The 22,665-nt window shown below is 40.1% G+C and overlaps 1 protein-coding gene across 1 annotated transcript; it reads left to right on the top strand.

Annotated features, from left to right (window-relative positions):
* Positions 1–15,949: 15,949 nt before the first annotated feature.
* LOC147602928 (gibberellin 2-beta-dioxygenase 8-like) lies at positions 15,950–22,404 on the top strand. Its single transcript, XM_086797322.1, has 3 exons — positions 15,950–16,602; positions 16,760–17,090; positions 22,015–22,404. Exons 1-3 carry the CDS (start codon positions 16,085–16,087, stop codon positions 22,261–22,263), a joined length of 1,098 nt encoding a protein of 365 aa, XP_086653448.1. The 5' UTR covers positions 15,950–16,084; the 3' UTR covers positions 22,264–22,404.
* The last annotated feature ends 261 nt before the right edge of the window (positions 22,405–22,665 follow it).

Raw genomic sequence — 22,665 nt, 5'->3', positions numbered from 1 at the left:
AAGCCATAATCCATAATCTACAACACACTACATGTGTTGTGTCCACACACTTCTAACCCTAGCTAATGTCCACACCCTATGACCAGCTGGACGCAGTCATTTATGTCTCACACATATTACTACCTAACATGCCAGCACATAGTGCAACTGGCACAAGCTGACATCGAGCTTGAATCTCAACAGCCCCTCTCAAGCTCATGATGTACTGCCATAGATGAAGATGTAGATGAGCTTGGGCTATCAAAGCTCTCAACACTCCCCCTCAAGCTCATCCCATGTACTCCCAACATAGTACGGAAGTACTCAAACTTCTCCTTGCTAAGTGGCTTTGTAAAGATGTCGGCCACCTGCTCTTCAGTCTTCACATACTGCAAATCCAGTGTACCATCCAACACTTTCTATCTGATAAAATGATAGTGGACCTCTATGTGTTTGGTCCGTGGCATGAAAAACTGGATTCTTGGCCAACTCTATGCTGCTCATGTTGTCACAATGAATGACAACCTTGCCATCAATAGGCTCACCCAAATCAGCCAAGAGACTCTTTAACCATACTCCTTCACATGTAGCAATGGCTGCACCCCTGTATTCAGCCTCTGTACTAGATAAAGCAGCAGTAGGTTGCTTCTTACTGCTCCAACTCACCACTCCACTTTCAAATGTATAGGCATAACCGCTAGTAGACCTTCTATCATATGAGCTACCTGCCCAATCTGTCTGTGTAACCGTGTACATCCAAGCCTTTACCATGCTCATAAAGAAGACCATAATGTGCAGTGGTCTTTACATATCGCATAATGTGTCTCACTGCATCCAAATGAGGTTTTCTGGGACTTTGTATAAATTGGCTTACTAGCCCCACAGCATAACCGAGATCCGGTTGTGTGATAGTCATGTAAATAAGACTACCAACCATCTTTCTATACATAGATGGATCATCCATCTCTTCACCCAAATTAGCCCGCAGCTTCACATTCTGCTGCTCCAAAGGTGTACTCATTGGCTTACACCCTGTCATCCTATATTTTACCAACATATCCAATGCATATTGGCGTTGCACTAACCATGTTCTTGCATGGTCTTTGATCACTTCAATCCCAAGAAAATATCTCGATTCACCTGTCTTTCATATCAAACTGCCCACTCAATGCCTTCTTAACATGCATAACATCTGTAGCATGATCTCCTGTGAGGAGAATCAAGTTATCCACATAGATGACAAGTAAGACAATCCCATGATCTGTTTTCTTCACATAGAGTGAAGAATCTGCTGAAGAAACCTGAAATCCAAGGGAGATAAGATATCGGCTTATCTTATCACTCCAAGCATGAGGTGCTTGCTTTGCACATACAAAGAGTGATCTGCATCTACCATATGAAAACCAATAGTGACAAGCTACTCAACAATCTTGTCATGCCATGCTCGTGGAGCTTGCTTCAACCCATATAAAGCCTTACTAAGCTTACATACATACTCCGGGTGACCTGTATCCTCAAAACCAAGTGGCTGATCCATATACACTTCTTCTTGTAAGTCACCATGCAAGAACACATTTTTTACATCCATCTGATGTAAAAACCAGCCTTTAGCTGTAGCCACCATAATCACAACTCTCACAATTTCCATCTTTGCAACTGGGATAAATGTCTCCTCATAATCAATCCCATGTTTTTGCGCATATCCTTTTGCTACAATCTAGCCTTGTACCTGTTTATGCTTTTGCTACAATCTAGCCTTGTACCTGTTTATGCTACCATCACTGTTATGTTTCACCTTATACACCCACTTACAACCAATAGCTTTCTTTCCTTCAGGAAATGACACCAAATCCCAAGGCTCATTTCCATACAATGCATCCATCTCCTCATCCATAGCTTTCTCCCAACACACATTTCCAATAGCCTCATTAAAACATGTGGGTTCTACAACCTGCACAACTTTTGCCATATAAGCATAGTGATGTGCCACATAACCATCATAAGTTAACCTCTGCACTAGGGTTTTTGACGCTTCTAGACCTTTGTAAATTTGCATTCATGGCTTCCATAGCCTTCTTCACACTAGGTGTCCTCATTGCTGGAATCTCAAGCTCCTCATCAAGGCTCATCTCCGAGCCACTAGACTCTCCACATCAACAAGAGAATGCCCTGTAGAAATATCAGGCATACCAAGGGGCTCAACCACTTTCTCCTTGCCTTTATGTGATGTACCAACTACATTTCTAGGATTAGTATTATGATGTAACCTACCATCATGGTCTATCAATAGAACCACTGGATGAGGACTCTCTTGGTCCACTCAATGACTGTGGTTGCTGACTTACATTCTGTGTAACCATGTTTCCACTTACATCAGCCCCAACATCTTTTTCAGCAGCATACCAGCTACTCATCTCATCAAATATAACATCCCTGCTTACCCTCAATTCACGTGTAGCAGGATTATAGCATCTATATCCCTTTTGCTCAAGGGAATACCCAATGAACATACATTTTTTTGCCCTTGGATCTAGCTTAGTACGTAACTCATCTCGCACATGTACATATGCAATACATTAAAAAAATTTCATGTGAGACAAATTAGGTTTCTTGCCAGTAAACTTCTCCTCTCATGTATGGTTGCAGTAGGAGTCCTATTCATGATATAAAGTATTGTAGACACAGCCTTAGCCTAATAGCCATGTGGCATATTCTTCTCTACCATCAATGCTCATGATATCTTTGCAATGCGCCTAATTTTCTGCTCAGCAACTCCATTTTGCTGTGGAGTGTATCTACATGTAAATTGTCTCTGAATGCTATTCTTTCGCAAGAATTCAACAAACTCATTGGAGACGTATTCTTCCCCTCCATCTGACCTTAGGCATTTCACATGCTTTCCTGTCTATTTTTCACCCATCACTCTAAAATTTTGAAAATGAGTGAACACTTCGCTCTTCTCCTTCATGAAATACACCCACACTTTCCTCGTGTGGTCTCATGAATGAATGTTATGTAGTACCTGCATCCACCCACATAGTCTTGTAGGACCCCATACATCTGAATGCACAACATCTAGTACATTCTTGCTCACATTTCTGCCATGTGAAAATACATGCTTTGTTTGCTTTCCAAATTGACATGCTTCACATACTTTTTGCATACCTCCAATCTTAAACTTAGGTAGCCCTGTTACAATTTCTTTAGTTTGCATAGACTTCATTCTTTGCACATTTACATGCCCAATTCTCTTATGCCAAATGTCTGTATCTGCAACAACTCTTGAACCGTTTACAAACATTGCAGCACTCACTTGAGGCATATTTACAATCAATGTAAACATGCTGCCCTCTATGTTACCTTTTGCAACCAACCTGCACTTATCTTTAAAGTCTTCTACATAACAACCATCAAGGGGTTAAACCGGACCTACAAACCCTGCTCAATCATCTGGCCAACTGAAACCAGATTCTTTGTAATGTTTGAAACATGAAGTACATTTGCAAGGTGCTTCACCTTACCATCTTACATATACAATGGCACATCCCCAATCCAGTCTTACCACAATAAAAATAGCCTCTTCCACCTCTTCGACTCCCCTTATCTCTAAATTGGCCCCTTCCACGTGTCTGTTGTTGTTGCGAACCTTGGGACTATTGTTGCTGTTGACCATAATTCTGTTTACCTTGGCACCATGTCCACGACCTCTACCTCATCCTCTACTTGAACTTGTGTAGAAGGCCTACTGCTCTGAATTGTTTTTGTTTTATGAAGACTGTCAATCTTCACTCAAATTCTTCTCTTCAATAATCAGCATTGACACCAAATCTATGAAGTTGGGAATGTTTAAGCTCCCGAGTTCGAATAGATGTCTTGAATGCCTTGTACTGTGGCCCGAGACCACACGTAGACACACTTCCACCTTATCATCATCATCACAAACAACAGAAACACCAATAGATACAAGGGATTCCACAATACCCTTGATCTTCAAGGCATAATCATTCACATACATATTTTTCTTCTCCATAGTATGAAGCTCATTCTTTAACTAAATCTTTCATGCCTTGGTGTTAGTTTCATACAGCTTCACCAAGGTGTCCCATGCCTCCTTAGGTGACTTGGCATCTTGTATATGCCCAATCATAGTGTCTTGTATGCTGATAGAAAGCCAATACATGAATTTCCTTGCTCCCCGATTCCAATCCTTGAATTCTTTTACGTCTGCACAGTTGGACTAATTTTCGGTATCTCTGGTGCCTCCTCATGTTCACCTTCAATGTGTAGTCCTAGTAACCTTTTCCTATCAGGAAATTTATCAATCTAAACCTCCAAGAATGGAAGTTGTTCTTGTCAAGCTTCTTTGTAACAATCTGATTTATTCCATCATTTGACATCTTGTCTGCAACACAAATTTACCAAAAATAATACTCTTGTTTGACATGTACAAACTGATGTATTCTCCGTAAACGGTACTATACTGCATCCAAATTGTCACAACCAGTGACCTCAATTTGCATACATACACCCAATGGCAACTTTAAGACTCTTTGCAATACTACACAACCAATCACCCTTCTTGGAATTCTAAAAACAGAGTTCTGCAGAGAATCGAAACTTACCCGCAGTGCCCGTTAATGCTTGCGAACTGAAAAATGGAGGTCTAGACGTGCTTGAAACGCATTTTTGGTCCAAAAAATGTTGTCCAACAAACGGTATAGTTGCCGTATAGCTCTGCTCCCGTGAAGAAAGCTCCTCAATTCGGAGTTTGTTTGCCGGTGCCTTCCGAAGAGCTCCCGCCCAAGGGTGTAGTAGCCAACACAAATGGGGAAGAGTAGGTGAAGCTCTTACCCTCGTACTGCTTCCTATGCTTCTCTTTCTTGTCGCTCAACCCTTGTAAGAGCTTGATCTCTTGCAAGCACACACACGCTCATATAAACCCTAGAAGAGGACACACAAGGTGAGAGGCTGAAAACTCTTCTTCTTCTTCACACAACAAAAAGGTCTACAAAGAAGATAAAGTGACTAACACAGATAAAAAGAGTATATACAAGTAGTCCATAATGTGAACATGCTAAGTGGAGTGGGTAGGTGTGGACTAGCTGCGGTGTAGTCCAGTTGTAGAATCTCTGGGCGAAGATATGTCGGTGCCAACTACCAAACCCGCCAATGATGTAAATGTCGAATGGTCATGCAGGCGCCTCATGAGTTTCAGCTCATGTTGAGCTTGACATCTCAGCATTTACAAACTCAAACTGGGCTGGATGTTATGGCACATGAGTGTCCATGAGTGGTTTTTGCTTTCGCCTTGGTGATTCATGTATATCATGGCTTAGCAAAAAGTAACCTACTATGCCACTTCTAGCTATGAAGCTGAGTACAAGGTAGCATTTACAGCTATAGTTGAGTGTGTTTGACTCAGGCACCTTATTTGCTGATTTGGGTATTAGCGAGTCCTCAACCACTACCATCTTCACGAACAACTAGAGCACTATGGCAATTGTGAGAAATCTAGTTTTTCATGCTCACACAAAATACAGTGAGGTGCACTATTATTATGTTAGGGAGAGATGCTCTGCAGGGAAAATGAGCTTGGCTTATGTGTGCCAACGTAGGGCAACTTGGCAGATGTTTTCACGAAGGCCCTCCCATGAGAGAAGTTTGAAGTTTTTCACAAAGCTTTAAACTTACTTTCCTTTGGGGACTAGTTTGGGCTCCATATTATAGTCCAAAGAGCCTTGCACATCTCTATACTTCTAGTACAATCTCACCCCTTTTTCACATCGTCACTCCAGGGGGGATTCGTCGCCATATTTGGTAGTAATGAGTTTGAACATAGTAGGACCAGATGGGGCACTTTTTCCCTCTTTAGGATGTTTTTTTCCTTGTGCTAGTATACACCCATCTTAGGGTATGCTTATCATCTTTGTACAACACACATTCATTATCTATCTATCTATCATGTCATTGTGTGCTACTTTGATCTTCTCCACTGTGTGTGTGTGTGTGCACTCGTGTAACCCTAATTCCAACATAAGCCACCCGGTGAGGTGGCAATGCAAACCTATCGACAAGCCTACAAGCCCATAAGTCCCACAAGTCTATAAGCTAGCAAGGCTCGTTAACTTGTTATCCCACACACCTATAAGTTTGCAAGCCCATAAACATGAAAATCGATTAGCCTGAAAACTCACAAGTCCACAAGTCTATAGCCCATAAGCCCATGAGTCCATAAACTGGCAAGTTAACAAGCCTATAAGATTGCAAGCTCGCAAGGTATCGAGCCCATGCGTCCACAAGTCTACAATCCAACAAGCCCACAAGTTGGTAATCTTGCAAGCCCACAAGCCCACGAGCCTATAGTCTGCAAGCTAGAAGCCAATAGGCCTGCAAGCCCATAATCCTATGAGACGTTCTACAAGCCGATAATCCTATGAGACGTTCTACAAGCCGACAAGCCCTGAAGTTGGTAAGTCCACAAGCCTACGAGTGATAAGATCCGGTAAGCCAATAAGACCACAAACCTATAAGAAATCTACAGGTTGATAAGTTCCCAAGCCAACAAAGACTGTGATTCTACAAGCTTGTAACCCTTAAAGCTAGTAAGTTGGTAAATCTACAAGACAATAAGTTTGCAAGCCCATAAAGACTACAATGTTACAAGCTTGTAACCCTTAAAGAAGCTAGTAAGTTGGTACATCTACAAGTCCACAAGTTGGTAAATTGGTAAGCCTGCAAGTCCACAAATTGGTAAGTCGGCTCCTCCTTTTTATAAAACACCTTCCACCAAACCTTGCCCCAACAAGCTCCTCTCCGTATGACCTCTAAAACTCCTTCCACCAAGCCTTGCCAAAAAGATCCGAGTCCCTGTATGGCCTCTAAAACTCCTTCCACCAAGCCTTGCCCAAAAAGATCCGAGTCCCTGTATGGCCTCTAAAACTCCTTCCACCAAACAAAGGTAGCAGATATCCCACCCACCTAGGTGGAGCATCCAACCAACCAGTTAGCTGCTTTACAACTAGCTAGAAGTTTTTCCACCCAACTATGTTTCTCTTAAGCATCTAGCTAGTTTTTCTATGGCCAACTAGTTTTTCTATGTCTACCTAGTTAGATTTTTATGGAGCTATCTTGCTACCCCATTTCCCAACCCCGTAGCTAGTTTTCTTAGTAGACTTTCTAGATAACTAGTTTTTCTATGGCCAACTAGTTTTTCTATGTCTACCTAGTTAGATTTTTATGGAGCTATCTTGCTACCCCATTTCCCAACCCCGTAGCTAGTTTTCTTAGTAGACTTTCTAGATAACCTTACGGAACCAAGCACATGATAGATTATGATGCTCAACAACAAAGAGGAAAATGAAATGCTAAAAAAAAAAGTTTTCATTATCAAGCTATGATAATGACATCATTGGTAAAATTTGACACCATTTTAACTATCATCTTTAAGGCCATATAGCGGGAGCTAGCAACAATTTCTTCTTCTTTTGGGGGGGGGGATCTTGGAGGACTAAGAGATGCCTTCAACTCTCTTATCACATCAAAAACTTCCCACCTCTCCTCCATTATCATACCTCTAGGGATGCATAAATGCTCTTTGGTCCACAAATTAGGCATCATCATTTGATGCTTTTTATTTTTCATTATAGTCTTACATACATCCCAAACCAAAATAGATATATAGGGTAGACACAAGGCCAATATATCTTTGGCAATAATCAATAATGTAGAGTTTGCACATCCACAACATCGTACACCCTACAATATATTTAGATGATAATTTTTTAAAGGAGCAACAATTGTGATAATCATCATCTTGTCCTACTCCCTAGAAAGCTATTTCTTGATATTTTTTCCACACTCGTCCATAGGAAACATGGCTCTTTTTGTCAAACACTCCATCTAATGCTTGCTCTTAGCACCTACTTCATCCAAATCCTTTAACTATCCTCTTAACAATTGAATGTCTATAGCTACTTATCATGTCCATGTTCACATTGATGCTCACTACCTAAGTGTATCAACAAATGTATCTTATCATGGTATTTATCATGTCCATGTTCACATTGATGTTCACTACCTAAGTGTACACAAGATCTTAAATCTCTCACATAGTATTTTTCTACTCCTTATGTAGTGTATCAAAAAATGTATCTTGTCAATACGTATCATTTTCATGTTCACATTGATGTGCATCTTTACCTACTCTCTACCCTTTCTTCTTCTTCCTACTTAGTTCTTCTCAAGCTTTTTGTAGCTCCTCCATATGATGGCTCTAGTTTTCTTTTCATGTCATTACTTTGTTATCATGTCGTTAGCTTCTACATTGTATGCATCTATTTGAGTGCCATATAACTAGCTTTCTAGGTCCTTTAAATGACTTTGTGTTACCTCTCTTCTATTCATCTCATATTGGGTTACTTTTATGGTAAGTCTTTATAGGCCCCATTTCCCAACCTGATCTTGTGCCTAAATCTACCTTAGCTTTTACATCATTGACCTCATCTTTAATGTCCTCATATACACTTTCCATTATTGCCACTTTACTTTGCAACTTCCATTGATTAGGGAGATAACTGAGATTTTTACTCTTTAAAACTCTTCAACTTTGTTACTACTGACTTAGTGGCCATTTTTGGTATAAGATTGGATGATCTTAAATTTTCTTTAATGTTGCTTTTACTTGCCAGTATTTGGTAGTACTATGAGACTCAGGAAATAAACTCCTTATTTCCTTTATCATAGCCTAAGCTTCTATGATGGCAAGCTCAATATCTTTACTCCACCATCTATGTTGATCTACATTAGTAACAAATTCATTCAAGATGTCTCATTCAAGAAATCCTCTTGGCAAGTTTATTCAACAATATGTAAGATAGCATGTCGATTCAACAAAAGAGGGTTTATTTTCCTATGCATTTACAAAAACAATATACATACATATGGTTACATATATAGGGTATTTTAATTCAAAACATGAGAATTTTCATACAAAAAGGGTTTCTTTATCATTTCAAAATTTACATAAGAGGTGTATATAGGTTGTGAAAATTTGTAGGTAGGGGTACTTTTCAATACCCCTTGAATGTATGTACTATATGGGGGTTTTAAATAGCAAAGGCCCTAGGCCAGGGATGTCCTATTTTTTTCCATACTTTCTCGACCAAGAAGTTTGACTAAGAATGTTCTCGTATCACTATGCTCACCTATACGAGAGTAGACTAGGAGCGATGAGATGAGAGAAAGAGCTCCACATCTCATTGTGTAAGGGATAGGATCAAAATCATATCCTAGATCTCCTCTAGTGTATAATTCTCTACTAATTAAGGAAAGGGACTGTCTTCCATAGTTATGTGAAAAATGCACACATGCATGTTTAAGTTCCTTAAACATAAGCTAACATGCATAGCCTTATGCCTCTATGCATAGGACTAGGCTCTATTCATGGGCATAGGACTAGGCTCTATTTATAGCTTTAAGCTCTATGCATAAGAGATTATGAATAAGAGTCTATGTATAAGAGCCTACCCTTATGCATAGAGCTTAAAGCAATGCAAAGGGATATTGTCACGTAGCCTATAAAACGGCATGTGTGAGTCGCCCTTAGTGGCAGAGAAGCTCAACCAAACATCGAGTCCACATGCCAGAGTGCATGTGGCAAGTGTGTCCGGGGTTCAGGGGTGAGGTGCCTAGATTGGAGGACTACGGGCGGCCGGGCTAGTGTGAGTAGGTAGGCCAAACGCTGATGTGCATGTGGCGAGTGTGTTTGAGGTTCAGGGGTGAGGCGCTCATGTTGAAGGACCATGGGCGCAGCCGGCTGTGGGCTAGTGTGGGCAGGCAGGCCACTATATTAGCTGGCAATGTAGATACTTATCCACATTCCTCTATGGTTGGGTGGTGACCATGAGATCTCGCCCCTTTTTGGCTATGGCACCAGTTATGGTGACGTAACATTGATATTAGAGCAACATTTGTCGAGACTCTCTCATGCTTCTCTGCGCGTGATTGGCCTTCGAAAGAGATAAGCCTTATCTTATCTTTTTTTTTTCAATGGTTCAAGTTCTCTTATTTTTCTGAGTTTTGCACAACTATGAAAGATGCTGCAAAGCTTTCGAAGAGGGAGCAATTGAGGTCTCTCTTTGGTTAGCTATATAGAGTGGAAAGGTGCACGACAATGCAAGGGCTATAAAGAATGGAGTATTAAGCATATCATTGAGCCTTAGGAAAATTAAGTGCCAAGGGGGCACGCTGTGTAGGCATATCAAGCGTAGCATTGAGTCTTATAGGCAAAGTGAATGAAGAGAAAGCAAGTGAGCATGGTTGCTATTGTGAGACGACATATGTCCTTTGTATCATTTTGAGTAGTACGGGGAAAACATAGCCGTTTTTGCACATATATTGATTCAATGAGTTAATTGGATATTAAAATGTTTAAGTAGTTAATTGAACATTAAAATGTTTAAGTAGTTGTTACATGTTTTCATTTTTTGATAGAAGATGCAAAGTACATGCAAGTGCAATAACCTGATGAGACTGTAAAAGTAAGAAATGGAGGCGAGCCACAATGTTTAAGTAGTTGTTACATGTTTTCATTTTTTGATAGAAGATGCAAAGTACATGCAAGTGCAATAACCTGATGAGACTGTAAAAGTAAGAAATGGAGGCGAGCCACAAAACATGTAACTTGATCAACACCTATAGAAGAACATTGAGAAGAATATCATAATATGGAAAAACATCCAACTTGATCAACGCCTAGATATGGACGTGATAAAAATTGTATACTTTGGAGCCACACATACAAGACGATATGGAGCCACACATAGAAGAGAATACGAGATATGGAGCCACACATACAAGATGATATGGAGCCACACATAGAAGAGAACACGAGAAGAATTGTATACACTAATGTGGTCTTCAATTTGTTGGATTGTCATCAACATCTATAAAATTTTCCTATCATTTTGTAAACTTTGGAAAATGTTATGACCAAATGAGTACACATGCTTTTATGTGTAAGAGAGTAAAGAAAGAGATTTTAGGAAAGTCTAGTAACACAGACATTTGTCATTCATAGACAAGAAGACCAAGCTCAAAGCCTCTAAGTCTGAAGCAAAGAACATGCCAATAAACCTAGCAATCGAAGGCTGCTAAAGGTAATAAAGAGAAAAATGGCATGGATTCTCACCCCTAGCTGTAATCCCATCCTCTCCTTGTATGTAAAGTGTGAAGTCAAATCCAACATTATAGCCCATAGGGTAAGCTAAGATGGATCACTATACATCATATGACTAGTCCTGTTGGTCGAGTGTAGCATGTTAGGTGATAGACCCTCATCACATTGAGGGGGAGCATTGAAATAGTAATGTGTGTGGGTACAGAGCATGAGTAGAGCAAGGGGGAGAGCATAAACATTTAAAAGGAAGAAAGACTAAGGGTCCTAACTCAAAAGTTAATTTGTATAGTTACTTGTAAAAGGTAAAGTCAATGGTGAAAAAGGTAGTACATGTGGAAAGCATAAGGAGGCACATGGAGTGTGGGCATTTATTGTTGGCATAAAAATTCATGTATCTTATGGATGAGGGCTCCTTGAGAGCTATAAAATCATGTAATCCTTGGCTGATTTTAAGAGCTTGATTAGTGAAATCATCATATGATTAGTTTCTTGTTTACGCTTTAGTTAATCCTTGTTTGAATGATTTGATTAATGTTTAATCATGAAGTTTATTTCTTGCTATGAGCCTTCCTAGCAATACTAAATTTCTACCGAATCTAGTTTTTTGATCCTATTGTTGTAGCCTTAAATTAGAGCTTGAGTCATTTGTTTCATCTAAATCCATTCTCAGTGGCCTACTACACTCTATATTTATCAACTTAGCTATTGGATGGAACACTATAACAGAATGAGGGTCTAGCAGCGAAAATAGTAGCATTTTTATAACTAGAAGGGTAGCTAGGTGTCGGGTCATTTTTGCTGTTAGAAACACTGCTATTTTCACTACAATGGGCTCACTGTTCAGCAGTGAAAATAGCAACAAAATATTGCTGCTCAGCAGTGATATGATATTTCATGTTGCGGAACAACAAAATATCACTAATGAGCAGTGATATTTCTTTGCTATTTTTGATACTGAGCAGCGACTTCTATTTTCGCTATATTGAGTAGCTCTGCACAACCAAAAAAGAGCCGAGGCAGGTTGGGGAGTCTACACATGACTCCTCAGTCTGCCCCAGCTCTTAAAAAAAATTTAAAACAGAGTCACAATTTTAGATTCGTAACACAAACACATATATAAGAAACACATACATTGTGGAGAATGAAATTGAGTCCAAAAAGTTATTTTATTTCAGAAATTGGGCCTTTGGCCATATATACATAAATTTTTTACAATGAAGAGGTGTCTAACTAGAATCCTCATCAGATTTCGAGTGATCTTCATCATCCGATTCCTCATCCTCTTCACTTGCTTCACATTGATAATCTGGATCCTCCTCTTCTTCTTCCCCTTCATCCTATATATATGCCATCAAGCGTAAGGTAAGCAAGAGCATTAAAATACAATTAGATGTAGAAAAGATAATGGTTTATGCTCACTTACCTCATCATCTTGAATCCCCAAAATGGACTCATCCAAGCGTACACCCCGCGTACACATCCAAGCCCACAATTGTTGCAAACGGGGGGCTCTATACCCACCATACTCCTCCTTTGTTGGGTCACACCCAACAACCTCCCTTTACAATAAACAATTAAGAAAATATATAGTACAAAACAAAAGGAAAGAAGAGAAGAAATGATACTTACGAAACGAGCAAGAAAGGAGGATTTTCCGCCGGAGCCGAAGTGCAAAGCCCCTCGCTTCCTTAGTCAGGAAGCATTTGCCACTGCTTGTTGTTAAAAAGCACCTTGGTGCTTTCTTCATGAAGCTACGTGCGTGCCTCCAGTTCTTGGCCGTACACATGCTAGGCTTCTCCAAATTATTCTTTGCTACTCTCTTAATATTTTCTCTCTTATTAGAGAGCAAAAGCTTGATGCACCGCTTCATCCACTCCTAGGAGAAGCAAAGACCCGCATGTGGCACGGGGAACTCCAATTTAGACACATCGATAACATATTGCTTAGAAAGTTAATCTTGTGCTTTCCACTTTTTGAATGAGTTCATGAACTCAAGGTTCATAAGTACATGCATACGATTCATGACTTGCTTTCCTCTCGTGCATCCATCTCACAAGGGCACCATCCACATCCACGGTGTATGGTAGGAGGTGTGGATCGAAAGGTGGAATGGGTTTCCAAGGGGCTGGCTCATAATGTGTAGATGAAGAGCCCCCATGTTGGGGAGAAGCGTCGGGAGACCTTGTGCTACTTTTGCCAAAGCAAAAGCAGCCTGCTCCCCCCCCGCTCGCATGTCTACTACCCCCCCAGACTCCCTACTACATCATCATCATGGTGAAGATGGACGTGAGGGAGCGGGGGTGGGTCTAGTAGAGGAAGGTGGTGTAGGCTCATCACAACCATATCGTGATGGGCTGCACCGCTTGACCCCACACCCATCAAAGGTGTGGTTTTCCCTGACTGAGCAAGTGGGGTAGATTGCCCCCATGACATTGATTGAGCAAGTGGGATAGTCTACCCCCACGGCATCGACTGAGCAAGTGGGATAGTCTGGCCCCATGGCGTCGACTAGCCCACCTGCATATAAGATTAAAATATAAGAGAAATAGAATGCATAAAATATTAATTTTGTGTATGTGAAAGGGTTTGATGGAACCATACCTGTGTCTGTGTAAATTGCGACCAAGCTTGCTACCCATATCATTCATTTATAATGGACAATAGATTGACCACATCGGGATCTTGTGATGGGCCGGTTGACATTGCTGCTACATACATACATAGGCAATAAAACACAATTGCTCTAACCCAAGCCATACTTAAAGCTAAGACAAAGAAGACAACATGTGATATTAGAACGTTGTTAAGACCTCCTACAATACTGCTTAGACAAGTAAGGTGGACAGGTCCCTTTCGGATGATAGCTTCGAGGACTTTCCATATGCTCCCCCCACTATTAAAACCAAAGGCAACTCCTCTTTTACAAGAGAAGGATAGTGAGAAGATCGAGGGCTCCCCCACCACTATAACCACCTACTTGTGGGGATAACCACTCCTAACTTGACATAAGAGCAGCATTCTAGATGGCATGTAACAATGCCTTATATCTCTATGCATAAGTCCATTTCCTAAACCCGGCACCCAAGGGTGAAATAAACATACGGTTGAATGAATAATGCCACTTATCTCAACAATGTCAAGCCAACCAAGAGAAAACAACAACACAAGCTTAGACAAAAAATACAACTTGTGATATTAGGACATTGTTACGACATCTTGTTATGACATCTTACAATACTGCTTAGACAAGAAGGGTAGATAGTGTCCCTTTCGGATGACAGCTTCTGAGGACTTTCCATACGCTCCCCACCACCACTATTAAATCCAAAGGCACCTCCTCTTTTACAAGATAAGTATAGTGAGAAGATCGAGGGCTCCCCCTCCACTATAACCACCTACTAGTGGATAACCACTCCTAACCTGACATAAGCAGCATTCTAGATAGAATATAACAATGCCCCATATCTCTATGCATAAACCATAGCATATGCATAGTTTAAACCATACACCATGCATAGGGTATGCATAGCCTATGCATAGCCTATACATAGCATATAAATACCCTATGCTGCATAAGGCTATATGCATAGGCCGTATGCATAGGCCGTATGCTAGCAAGATAGGATGAAGTCCTAAGTGATGTACTTCATGGATATACTATGAAAGTAGTCATTGTAATAGCATTAGGACTCTTCTGAGCCTAAAGTGCCCGATCGACCATAGTTTAAGTGAGTGTGAACACTAATGGCCATGTAAATAAGTGAATTTTTCTCATAATACAACAGACTCTCCCATTGTGCACTTGAATCTTGCTCTTGCTAATCTCTCTCCCTAATGCATGCTAGTGAGTGTGTGTGAGTGTGAGTGAAGTGAGGTGAGAGGAGGGATGAAAACCCGTAGTGCAACGCGACGGTGTGACACGGGAAACGTGGTGGAATTGCTTCTCAAGGAGTTGTAGAGATTGGAGACCTCAAGGGTTACGAGTTCGGCCATTGGAAAGATCCTCACGACAGTTGCGGTTCATTAGGTAATCTCTTTTTGGATGTGTTTCAAGGAGGGTTAGGGTGAGCCTTAACAATGATAACAAAAAGCTGACGCAGCTAGAATCCTGTTTTCTAAAATGTAGCTTCTTGAAGACACGTATACCACTCATCTCATCACTCTCCAGCATTCCTCTCGCTTCACATGCAACCTTAAAAACAGGGATATAACTGCCCATTCACTGTACGTACTTCCTCAAAAGATTTGCAGCCTTTACACACTATGAGTAGCATGTGCAGATAATATTGCTCACATGCACTCGGACTAACATTATACATATGTCCAATCACATTTCTTTTTTTTTCTTTAGTCCATGACCGAAGAGAAGAATTCCACACCTACTTGCAAGGGAAATCAACATATAGCATGCTATTTTCTTTGCATCCAATTGATTAGCTTTGAACCATTCAGTGTGAGTAGTTCTTCGATTTCTATCACATGGCCTAAAGAAAAGAACACATGGTATCTAGGGTGCATAGGAGAGTTTGCCCTATCATATATAGTAAGAAGTAAGATAAGCTTGTGGAGGATTGATTAGCTTTGAACCATTGAATGAGAGTAGTTCTTAGGTTTCTATCACATGGCCTAAAAAAAAGGACACAAAGGTGTATTGGGGAGTTCTATGAATTATTGAATGAGAGTAGTTCTTACATGGCCTAAAAAAAAGGACACAAAGGTGTATTGGGGAGTTCTATCACATGGCCTAAAAAAAAGGACACAAGAAATAGCTCGGATCACGGACGGCTTCCCTGACTTTCAAATAAATGGCCAGCGTTTTTCTTCGAAAAGCTGAGTGTCGTGTGTGGTAGCAGACTGCAGTGCGCCTTCGCTTGGCTAGTAGTAGTTAATCAGAACCTTTTACACCTCCAGGATTACGCAGTCGGATACATGGCGGCGGAAACCGAGGGTCTGGCGGCCTTCCTAAATGGCCACCTCTCCTTGGAGGAATTCGAGTGGGAGCCAAACCTCAGGCCCTGCCTACCCTTCAATCTCTTCTCCGACAGCCATCTTATCCCGGAAATCGACCTGCAACCCCTAATCTCCGCCTCTCCCAATTTTATTCAGAACCTCACTCCTCGTGACCCCTTGGTCCGTAGCCTCTCACAAGCTGCAGCAAGTTGTGGCTTCTTCCAAGTCTTCAACCATAACATCTCCCTCTCTTCCTTAGCCACTCTCTATTCCTATGGCCTCAAGTTCTTCTCTCTCCCATTAGAGCGTAAATACAGAGCCGGCAACTCTCTGCTCGCCCGGTACAGCCTCCCCTCCCGCTACATGTGTGGAAGCCCCATCGATCGCCCCAACAAATGGTGGGCCGAGGCTATCAGAGTAGCCTCTACTAGCCAGGAAAGCATACAGTATGTTGCCAATTGCTTGTGGGATGAGGAGCAAGATCAGCAGGCTTTCAGGTAGTTAGTTATAGCTGTGTCAAGATTTGAGCAACTGTGTTGTAATTGCCAGATTTTGCTCTGCCGCATGAATTTCTGGCTATTTTGTACTCGATTAATAGGGGTTTAACAAGATGTGATTAGCCTGTGTTCAGTGATGTGATTAGCCTGTGTTCAGTGATGCTTTGGAGGAGTGCACCACTGGCTTCACCGAGCTAGCGCAACAGTTGACGATACTTCTGCTGCAAGGGCTGGGCCTCAAAGGGGATGAAGTGGTGGAAGAGTACATAAAGAGTGGGGAGACTCCTGGCTTGAAGCTGAGCCATTACCCCCCATGCCCCCAACCCGAGAAGACCCTAGGCCTCCCCCCTCATTCCGATGTGTCCGTATTAACCTTGCTATGGCAAGACCAGGTTGGGGGTCTGCAGGTGCAGCAGCGGGATGGAACCTGGATCGCCGTCAAGCCCAGACGTGATGCCCTAGTTGTCAACCTTGGTGACATCTTCCAGGTATGTCTAAGCAATCAACACATTCATTACGTAATACCTTCCCTTCACACACCCACACCAAAAAAATTAGAATTTTAGGGGACAGAGAGGAGATCTCGCGTCACCAAAAAAATTAGAATTTTAGGGGACAGAGAGGAGATCTCGCGTGTAACGGCCTTAGCCTAATCCTCTACATTGATCTATAGCAAAAAAAAAAGATCAAGTTTTTTTAAAAAGAAATATTTATACATATTACTATAACTGCATGCTAGAGTACAAGAGGGCAAAGAATCATCTATACGTGATACTACCGCCTTACAGAATCATGTTGCTTTCACAACTTGCTATACCGGAGAGTAACTACAAAACAATACTATGGGAAACAAAAATTTATGCTTCCATACACACCATTCTAGCCTTCATAGTTTAACAGCATACAAACCAACTTCCAAGCCTCGTCTACTTCTATGAAGGATGACTGGTCCCATCTCAGCTAAAACCCAAGTTGCATGCTAGAGTACAAGAGGGCAAAGCTAGCAACCCCTTTTGGAGACTCACCAATCTCCTTCAGCCCACACTTTGAGATCAGGTCTTCCTCCAACAGGGAGATCCATAATAGTAAAAAAAGTGTGTTGTTCTTGTTTGATCTTCTTACACGACTTGACAATTTTAGGTGCAGCTTTACAAATCACCCCCCTTTGGAGCACACTTGCTCTTGAGTGAATCTTGCTGAACTGGTAGTCTAGGCCCGAGTCTCATAGAAATTCTGTGAGAAAAAGAAAGCGTGAGGCATCATGAGCATTGCCCAGTATGTGTTGAGTCATCCCTAGCTTGTGCACTGCCTTCTTTCTCGAACATAATCTATTAAGAGCTATGATCCTTAACACCCAATTACAATAGCCTTTGTAGCCATTCAGAAGCCTTGTCTCTTTTATTTTATTCACTGTTGTAAGACCGACACAGTTGGCTTTGCACACCCTTTTCACTTGCTCACTGTTCAGACCTTGCTCAGCCCCTGCATTGAGTACCCTGCTTTTCTTAGACAGTGATATTTCCTTCGAGTACCTAAACATTGTTATTATGAGGTTAAGCTTTGCCTCCTCTTTAATCTCTTTCTCAATCAACTAGCTTGCCCATGTGAGTTTATTTTCATGTTGCAAGAAAATCCATGTGTTCATATCAGTCCAAAAGCTCCTTATTAATGGGCATGACCAAAAAGCATGTCCCCATTCTCCGAAGTAGTTTTGGGCATGTCTCCATTCTCCGAAGTAGACATGAATCTAGGTCAAGAACGTGAGGTTAAATTCCTCTTGACCAGCTTATACCCTAAGGGTAAATCCCACATCCATAAAAAAATTATGCATCTCTTAGGGATATCCATCTTCCACAGCAAGCTCCCTAGCTAAGAAAGCTCTATTGAAGGTTTGAAACAAGGTCCCCGTAAGGGAAGGCTAACAGACCAACCCAGCTTGGAGTTTTTTCTTGCCTAAGCAGGCAGAAGGTGTGCCTACATGCATCTTATATGGCCAATGGCCAAAGGCCTCTCTATTCTTGCATCTGTGTCACGAAGAACGACTTTAGGTAACAACTTTAAGATTTTGTCCTCAGCTTTAAATCTGGTGCAAGATAAATCCTCCTTCAAAGTTAAGATTGTGCCCAAGTAATCAACCTACCTTTTAATGATCTCCCTTGGTTGAGTCAACCATTTATCCTTTTCAACCTTTATGTGTCCCACTATCTCTCCCTTCTTGGGTCACGTGAAATCTTTAACTGCATTTTTCACAATCCCTTTGTTATTTTTGAAAGTTGACATTCTAGCACCTACTAACACTTGCCTCTTAACTTCTCATCCATAGTAGCTAGAAGTTCCTAACATTTCGCATTCTCGGTCCTTTCTTGCCTTGATAGAGATTCTGTTTGCCTCTTCATTTGTAAGCATCCCCACTTGAGCTTTATTTTACCTCTAGCTTCTCTCTTTTCTTTTGCCTTAATCTTCCCCACATGTCTGATGATGCCCTACATATCATGAAATAAACCAAATCCAAGACCCACTATTTGAGCCCCTACTTCTTAGGGTAACAATAGCTTCCAAAGTCAACTCTTCAATTAGAGAATCTTTCAGCAAGGAATTATTGGCCGTAAGTTTCCTTTAGGAAACCCCCTAAACTTTGTCTCTCCTTAAGAACTTTCTCTCCACTCCTACTTTAAAGGCATTATGTGCTCTACCTTCTCTTCTTTAGCCATCAAGCTTGTTGGATTCCTCATTCATATTCATGTATGTGCCTCCTCTACATTATCTGATCAAAAAACTCAAGGGGTGCACCACTAAGAAACCCTATATATATCAGGTGTTTAAGGGGTATTTAAAAAAACCCTTACCTATGATTTTTTCATGAATTAAATGACCCTTTTTTCTTTATAGACTTACAGGTTTTTTTTAATTGATTAAAAAAATCCCTTCTTTATATGTATTTATGTAAGTTTACCTTAAAATTTTAAATTAAAAAACCCCTTCATTTGAACTCACGTGCTATCTATACTCACTTATTTTTAGGAGAACCCCCCGAGTCAAAAGACAACCTGTTTTATCTGACTCCCTCATCAAACTTAGCCCACTATCATTAAGAAAATGATTAATTATATGAAAATCTTCATCATGATATCGTAATGATAATCCATACACATAATCATCAGTAGATAACATCGTTGCCATCATCATTAGTATCATTACATCATAATAACAACAATCCTTATGTAGATCATCATCACATCATAATAATAATCCTTATGGACATCATAAACTATGAATCTTAATGGATTTTATATTGTTATATTTCTTAGGGCTGTGTGCTTTATGTGGTGATGATCCTTATGGACATCATATATTATAAATCCTAATGGATTTTATATCGTTATATTTCTTAGGGCTTTTATGTGTTTTATGTGCTGAGGCGATGGAGTTTATATTATTATATTTCTAGAGGGCTTATGTGTGCTTTATGTGGTGATGATTTCAAATTGCATGCTTTGTTTTATCCCACGTTCAGTAGTCTATTGTGGTAAATGTAAAGAAGACGACGTCAAGATCAATTTTGTCTAAGATCATACTACTACAAGCCGATAATCAATTTTTGTCTGCCTAGCATAGGGGTACATAACTATATGTAAGAAATTGTGAACACAAAGGATATTTCCTATTCTTAGCTAAACATGTTAGATGTCGTAAATAAGGAAATTTCCTATTCTTAGTCAAACACATCAGATGTCATAAATAAGTCCTCTAAGTAACCTAATTTTGTGAGGGTGGAGTTTCTTTAACTTGTCAATATCTTGAGGAGAGTACAAGGGTGGAATTTATCACAATCCAAAGGCTCTTGAACTTCAACATGTTCCTATCATCATCATTATTATCATCATATCATCATCCTTATTATCATCATATCATCATCCTTATTATCATCATATCATAATAACAACAATCCTTATGTGGATCATCATCACATCATAATAATAATCCTAATGGACACCATAAATTATTAATCCTAATAGATTTTATATCGTTTAATTTGTGGAGGGCTTATGTGTGTTTTATGTGCCAAGATGATGGGGTTATGATATCATTATATTTATGGTGGAGGGCTTATGTGTGTGCTCTATGTGGTGGCGATTTAAAATTGCATGCTTTGTTTTATCCTATGTTCAGTAATCTATAGTGGTAATGGTAAAGAAGACAAGGTCAAGATCAATTTTGGCTAAGTGAAACAAGTTAAGGGTTCAATTCTCTCATGTGGGATAACTTTGACTAGGTGTCTTGGCACTCTAGCATCACTCATTTTAATAGTGATGTAATACTTGATGTGTTGTAAGAGTTGGCATGCACTTAAGACGTTAAATTTTTATCACACAATTAACACCATATTAGATAATTTGGGAAAAATCCCATTCCCATTTGAAAAATGGGAGCATGGTGAACTTGTCCAAAAGTTTGTCAAAACCTCCTCATGTGACATATCATCGGAAAGATCTTGAAGAGTAGAATCTAAATCTATGATCTCCGACAAATTTGGAGTTAGTATGTTTAAGATATGTCCAAAACTATATGGAGTAATTGATTCCCAAAATGTGAGATTTTTCCCAAATTACCTAATATTGACTTAATTAGAGAAACATTCCTCACGAAGAAGATAGGATGCCTTTGGACCTAATCGTTATGGTACAACCTTTTGAAAAATGGGAAATAGACTTTATTAGACCCATTAGCCTGGCTACACATCAACAGATGCAAGCCAAATATATAATTATTACCACCAACTATTTCACTAAGTGGTTGAAGCAAAAGCCAAACAAAAGGCATATAATTGCCAAATTCTTATACAAGCATGTCATATCAAGATTTGGGTGTTCCCTAAAATGATGTTATCATGGTTAGATACTGATAGAAGACTTATTTTTACATTATCTTACTCTTCTTCCCCATCATACCAGCATAACATGATACCATTAATTTATTTTAAATAAATTTTCTCTAATTTATTTTAAATGAGTTTCTCTATTAGGTTCTCTCTCTCTCTCTCTCTCTCTCACACACACACACACACACACACAAAAACATGTACATGCACATGTGCGCACACACATGCACATGTACACCCACACACATACACATGCATGCACCCATACACACACACTCAAACACGAACGCGCACACACACACACACATGACACTCACTCTCTCACACACACATTTCACACATGTGCAGACACCCACACACACATGCACATGCACACATAACACACAAATTTTAATACAACTCAAAGGAGCCTTCCAACTTTGTTTTTTTTCCAATACTATTTATATAATTTGTGACATATTTATTGTTATATTTTAAAACAAAATAAGTTAGGCTTAATGAAAAACTTTTTAAAAAAATAATGTTTGTGTCAGGTTTGGAGCAATAACCATTATCTAAGCGGGTTGCATCGTGTGGTCCTTAATGAAACGAAGTCTCGCTACTCAATTGGCTACTTCTACTATTCAAGTGGGGATTCAATCTTGACTCCACTCCCACAACTTTTAGATAAGACAGGGGAACCTTCTAAGTTTAAGAACACACTCTTGTCAGAGCATCGAAGCTATGTTTATTCACATATCTTCCAAGAAGGATGTCAAGGTGTGGAATACCTCATGTGTTGAGTGATTTACTTTTCTAAAATTTCCAAACTCATGTGGCCTTTAGGGACAAGTTAAACCTTGATTTGTGACATAGATTATGGTTTTGGAATCTATTTCACTAAAACTTGCAATTCCTAGCTATTTAAGTTGTTCTATGCGTAATTCTCATCTCTTCTATCTTTAAAGTACATAAGTGTTCAAGCCATGTTGATATGTTGCCCTTCTCATGATGGCAATAATCATGTGCTTCTTGTCACCTTATTTGTATCCCTCTTTATGTGGATTCTCTCTCTCTCTCTCTCTGTCTCTCTCTCTCTCTCTCTCTCTCTCTCTAAAAAGGAAATCTAGATGGGGATGATCCAAGTATATTTTAGTGTATAAACATTGGAGAAAAATGAAAACCATTTGAGCTATCCATATGAC

This window comes from Cibotium barometz, chromosome 65 (assembly GCF_041138505.1).
Source record: "Cibotium barometz isolate CiBa-2024 chromosome 65, ASM4113850v1, whole genome shotgun sequence".
NCBI classification, from domain to species: domain Eukaryota; kingdom Viridiplantae; phylum Streptophyta; class Polypodiopsida; order Cyatheales; family Cibotiaceae; genus Cibotium; species Cibotium barometz.
Note: the sequence above shows the minus strand (reverse complement) of the source record. Positions and strands in the feature narration are given on the sequence as shown.

What these genes read in the sequence shown, in the direction of transcription:
- LOC147602928 (XM_086797322.1), top strand. Translation starts at nt 16,085, where the DNA reads ATGGCGGCGGAAACCGAGGGTCTGGCGGCCTTCCTAAATGGCCACCTC. An exon ending in CAAGATCAGCAGGCTTTCAG is followed by an intron (nt 16,603 to 16,759) that starts GTAGTTAGTTAT and finishes GCCTGTGTTCAG; the next exon opens with TGATGCTTTGGAGGAGTGCA. An exon ending in ACCTTGGTGACATCTTCCAG is followed by an intron (nt 17,091 to 22,014) that starts GTATGTCTAAGC and finishes TGTTTGTGTCAG; the next exon opens with GTTTGGAGCAATAACCATTA.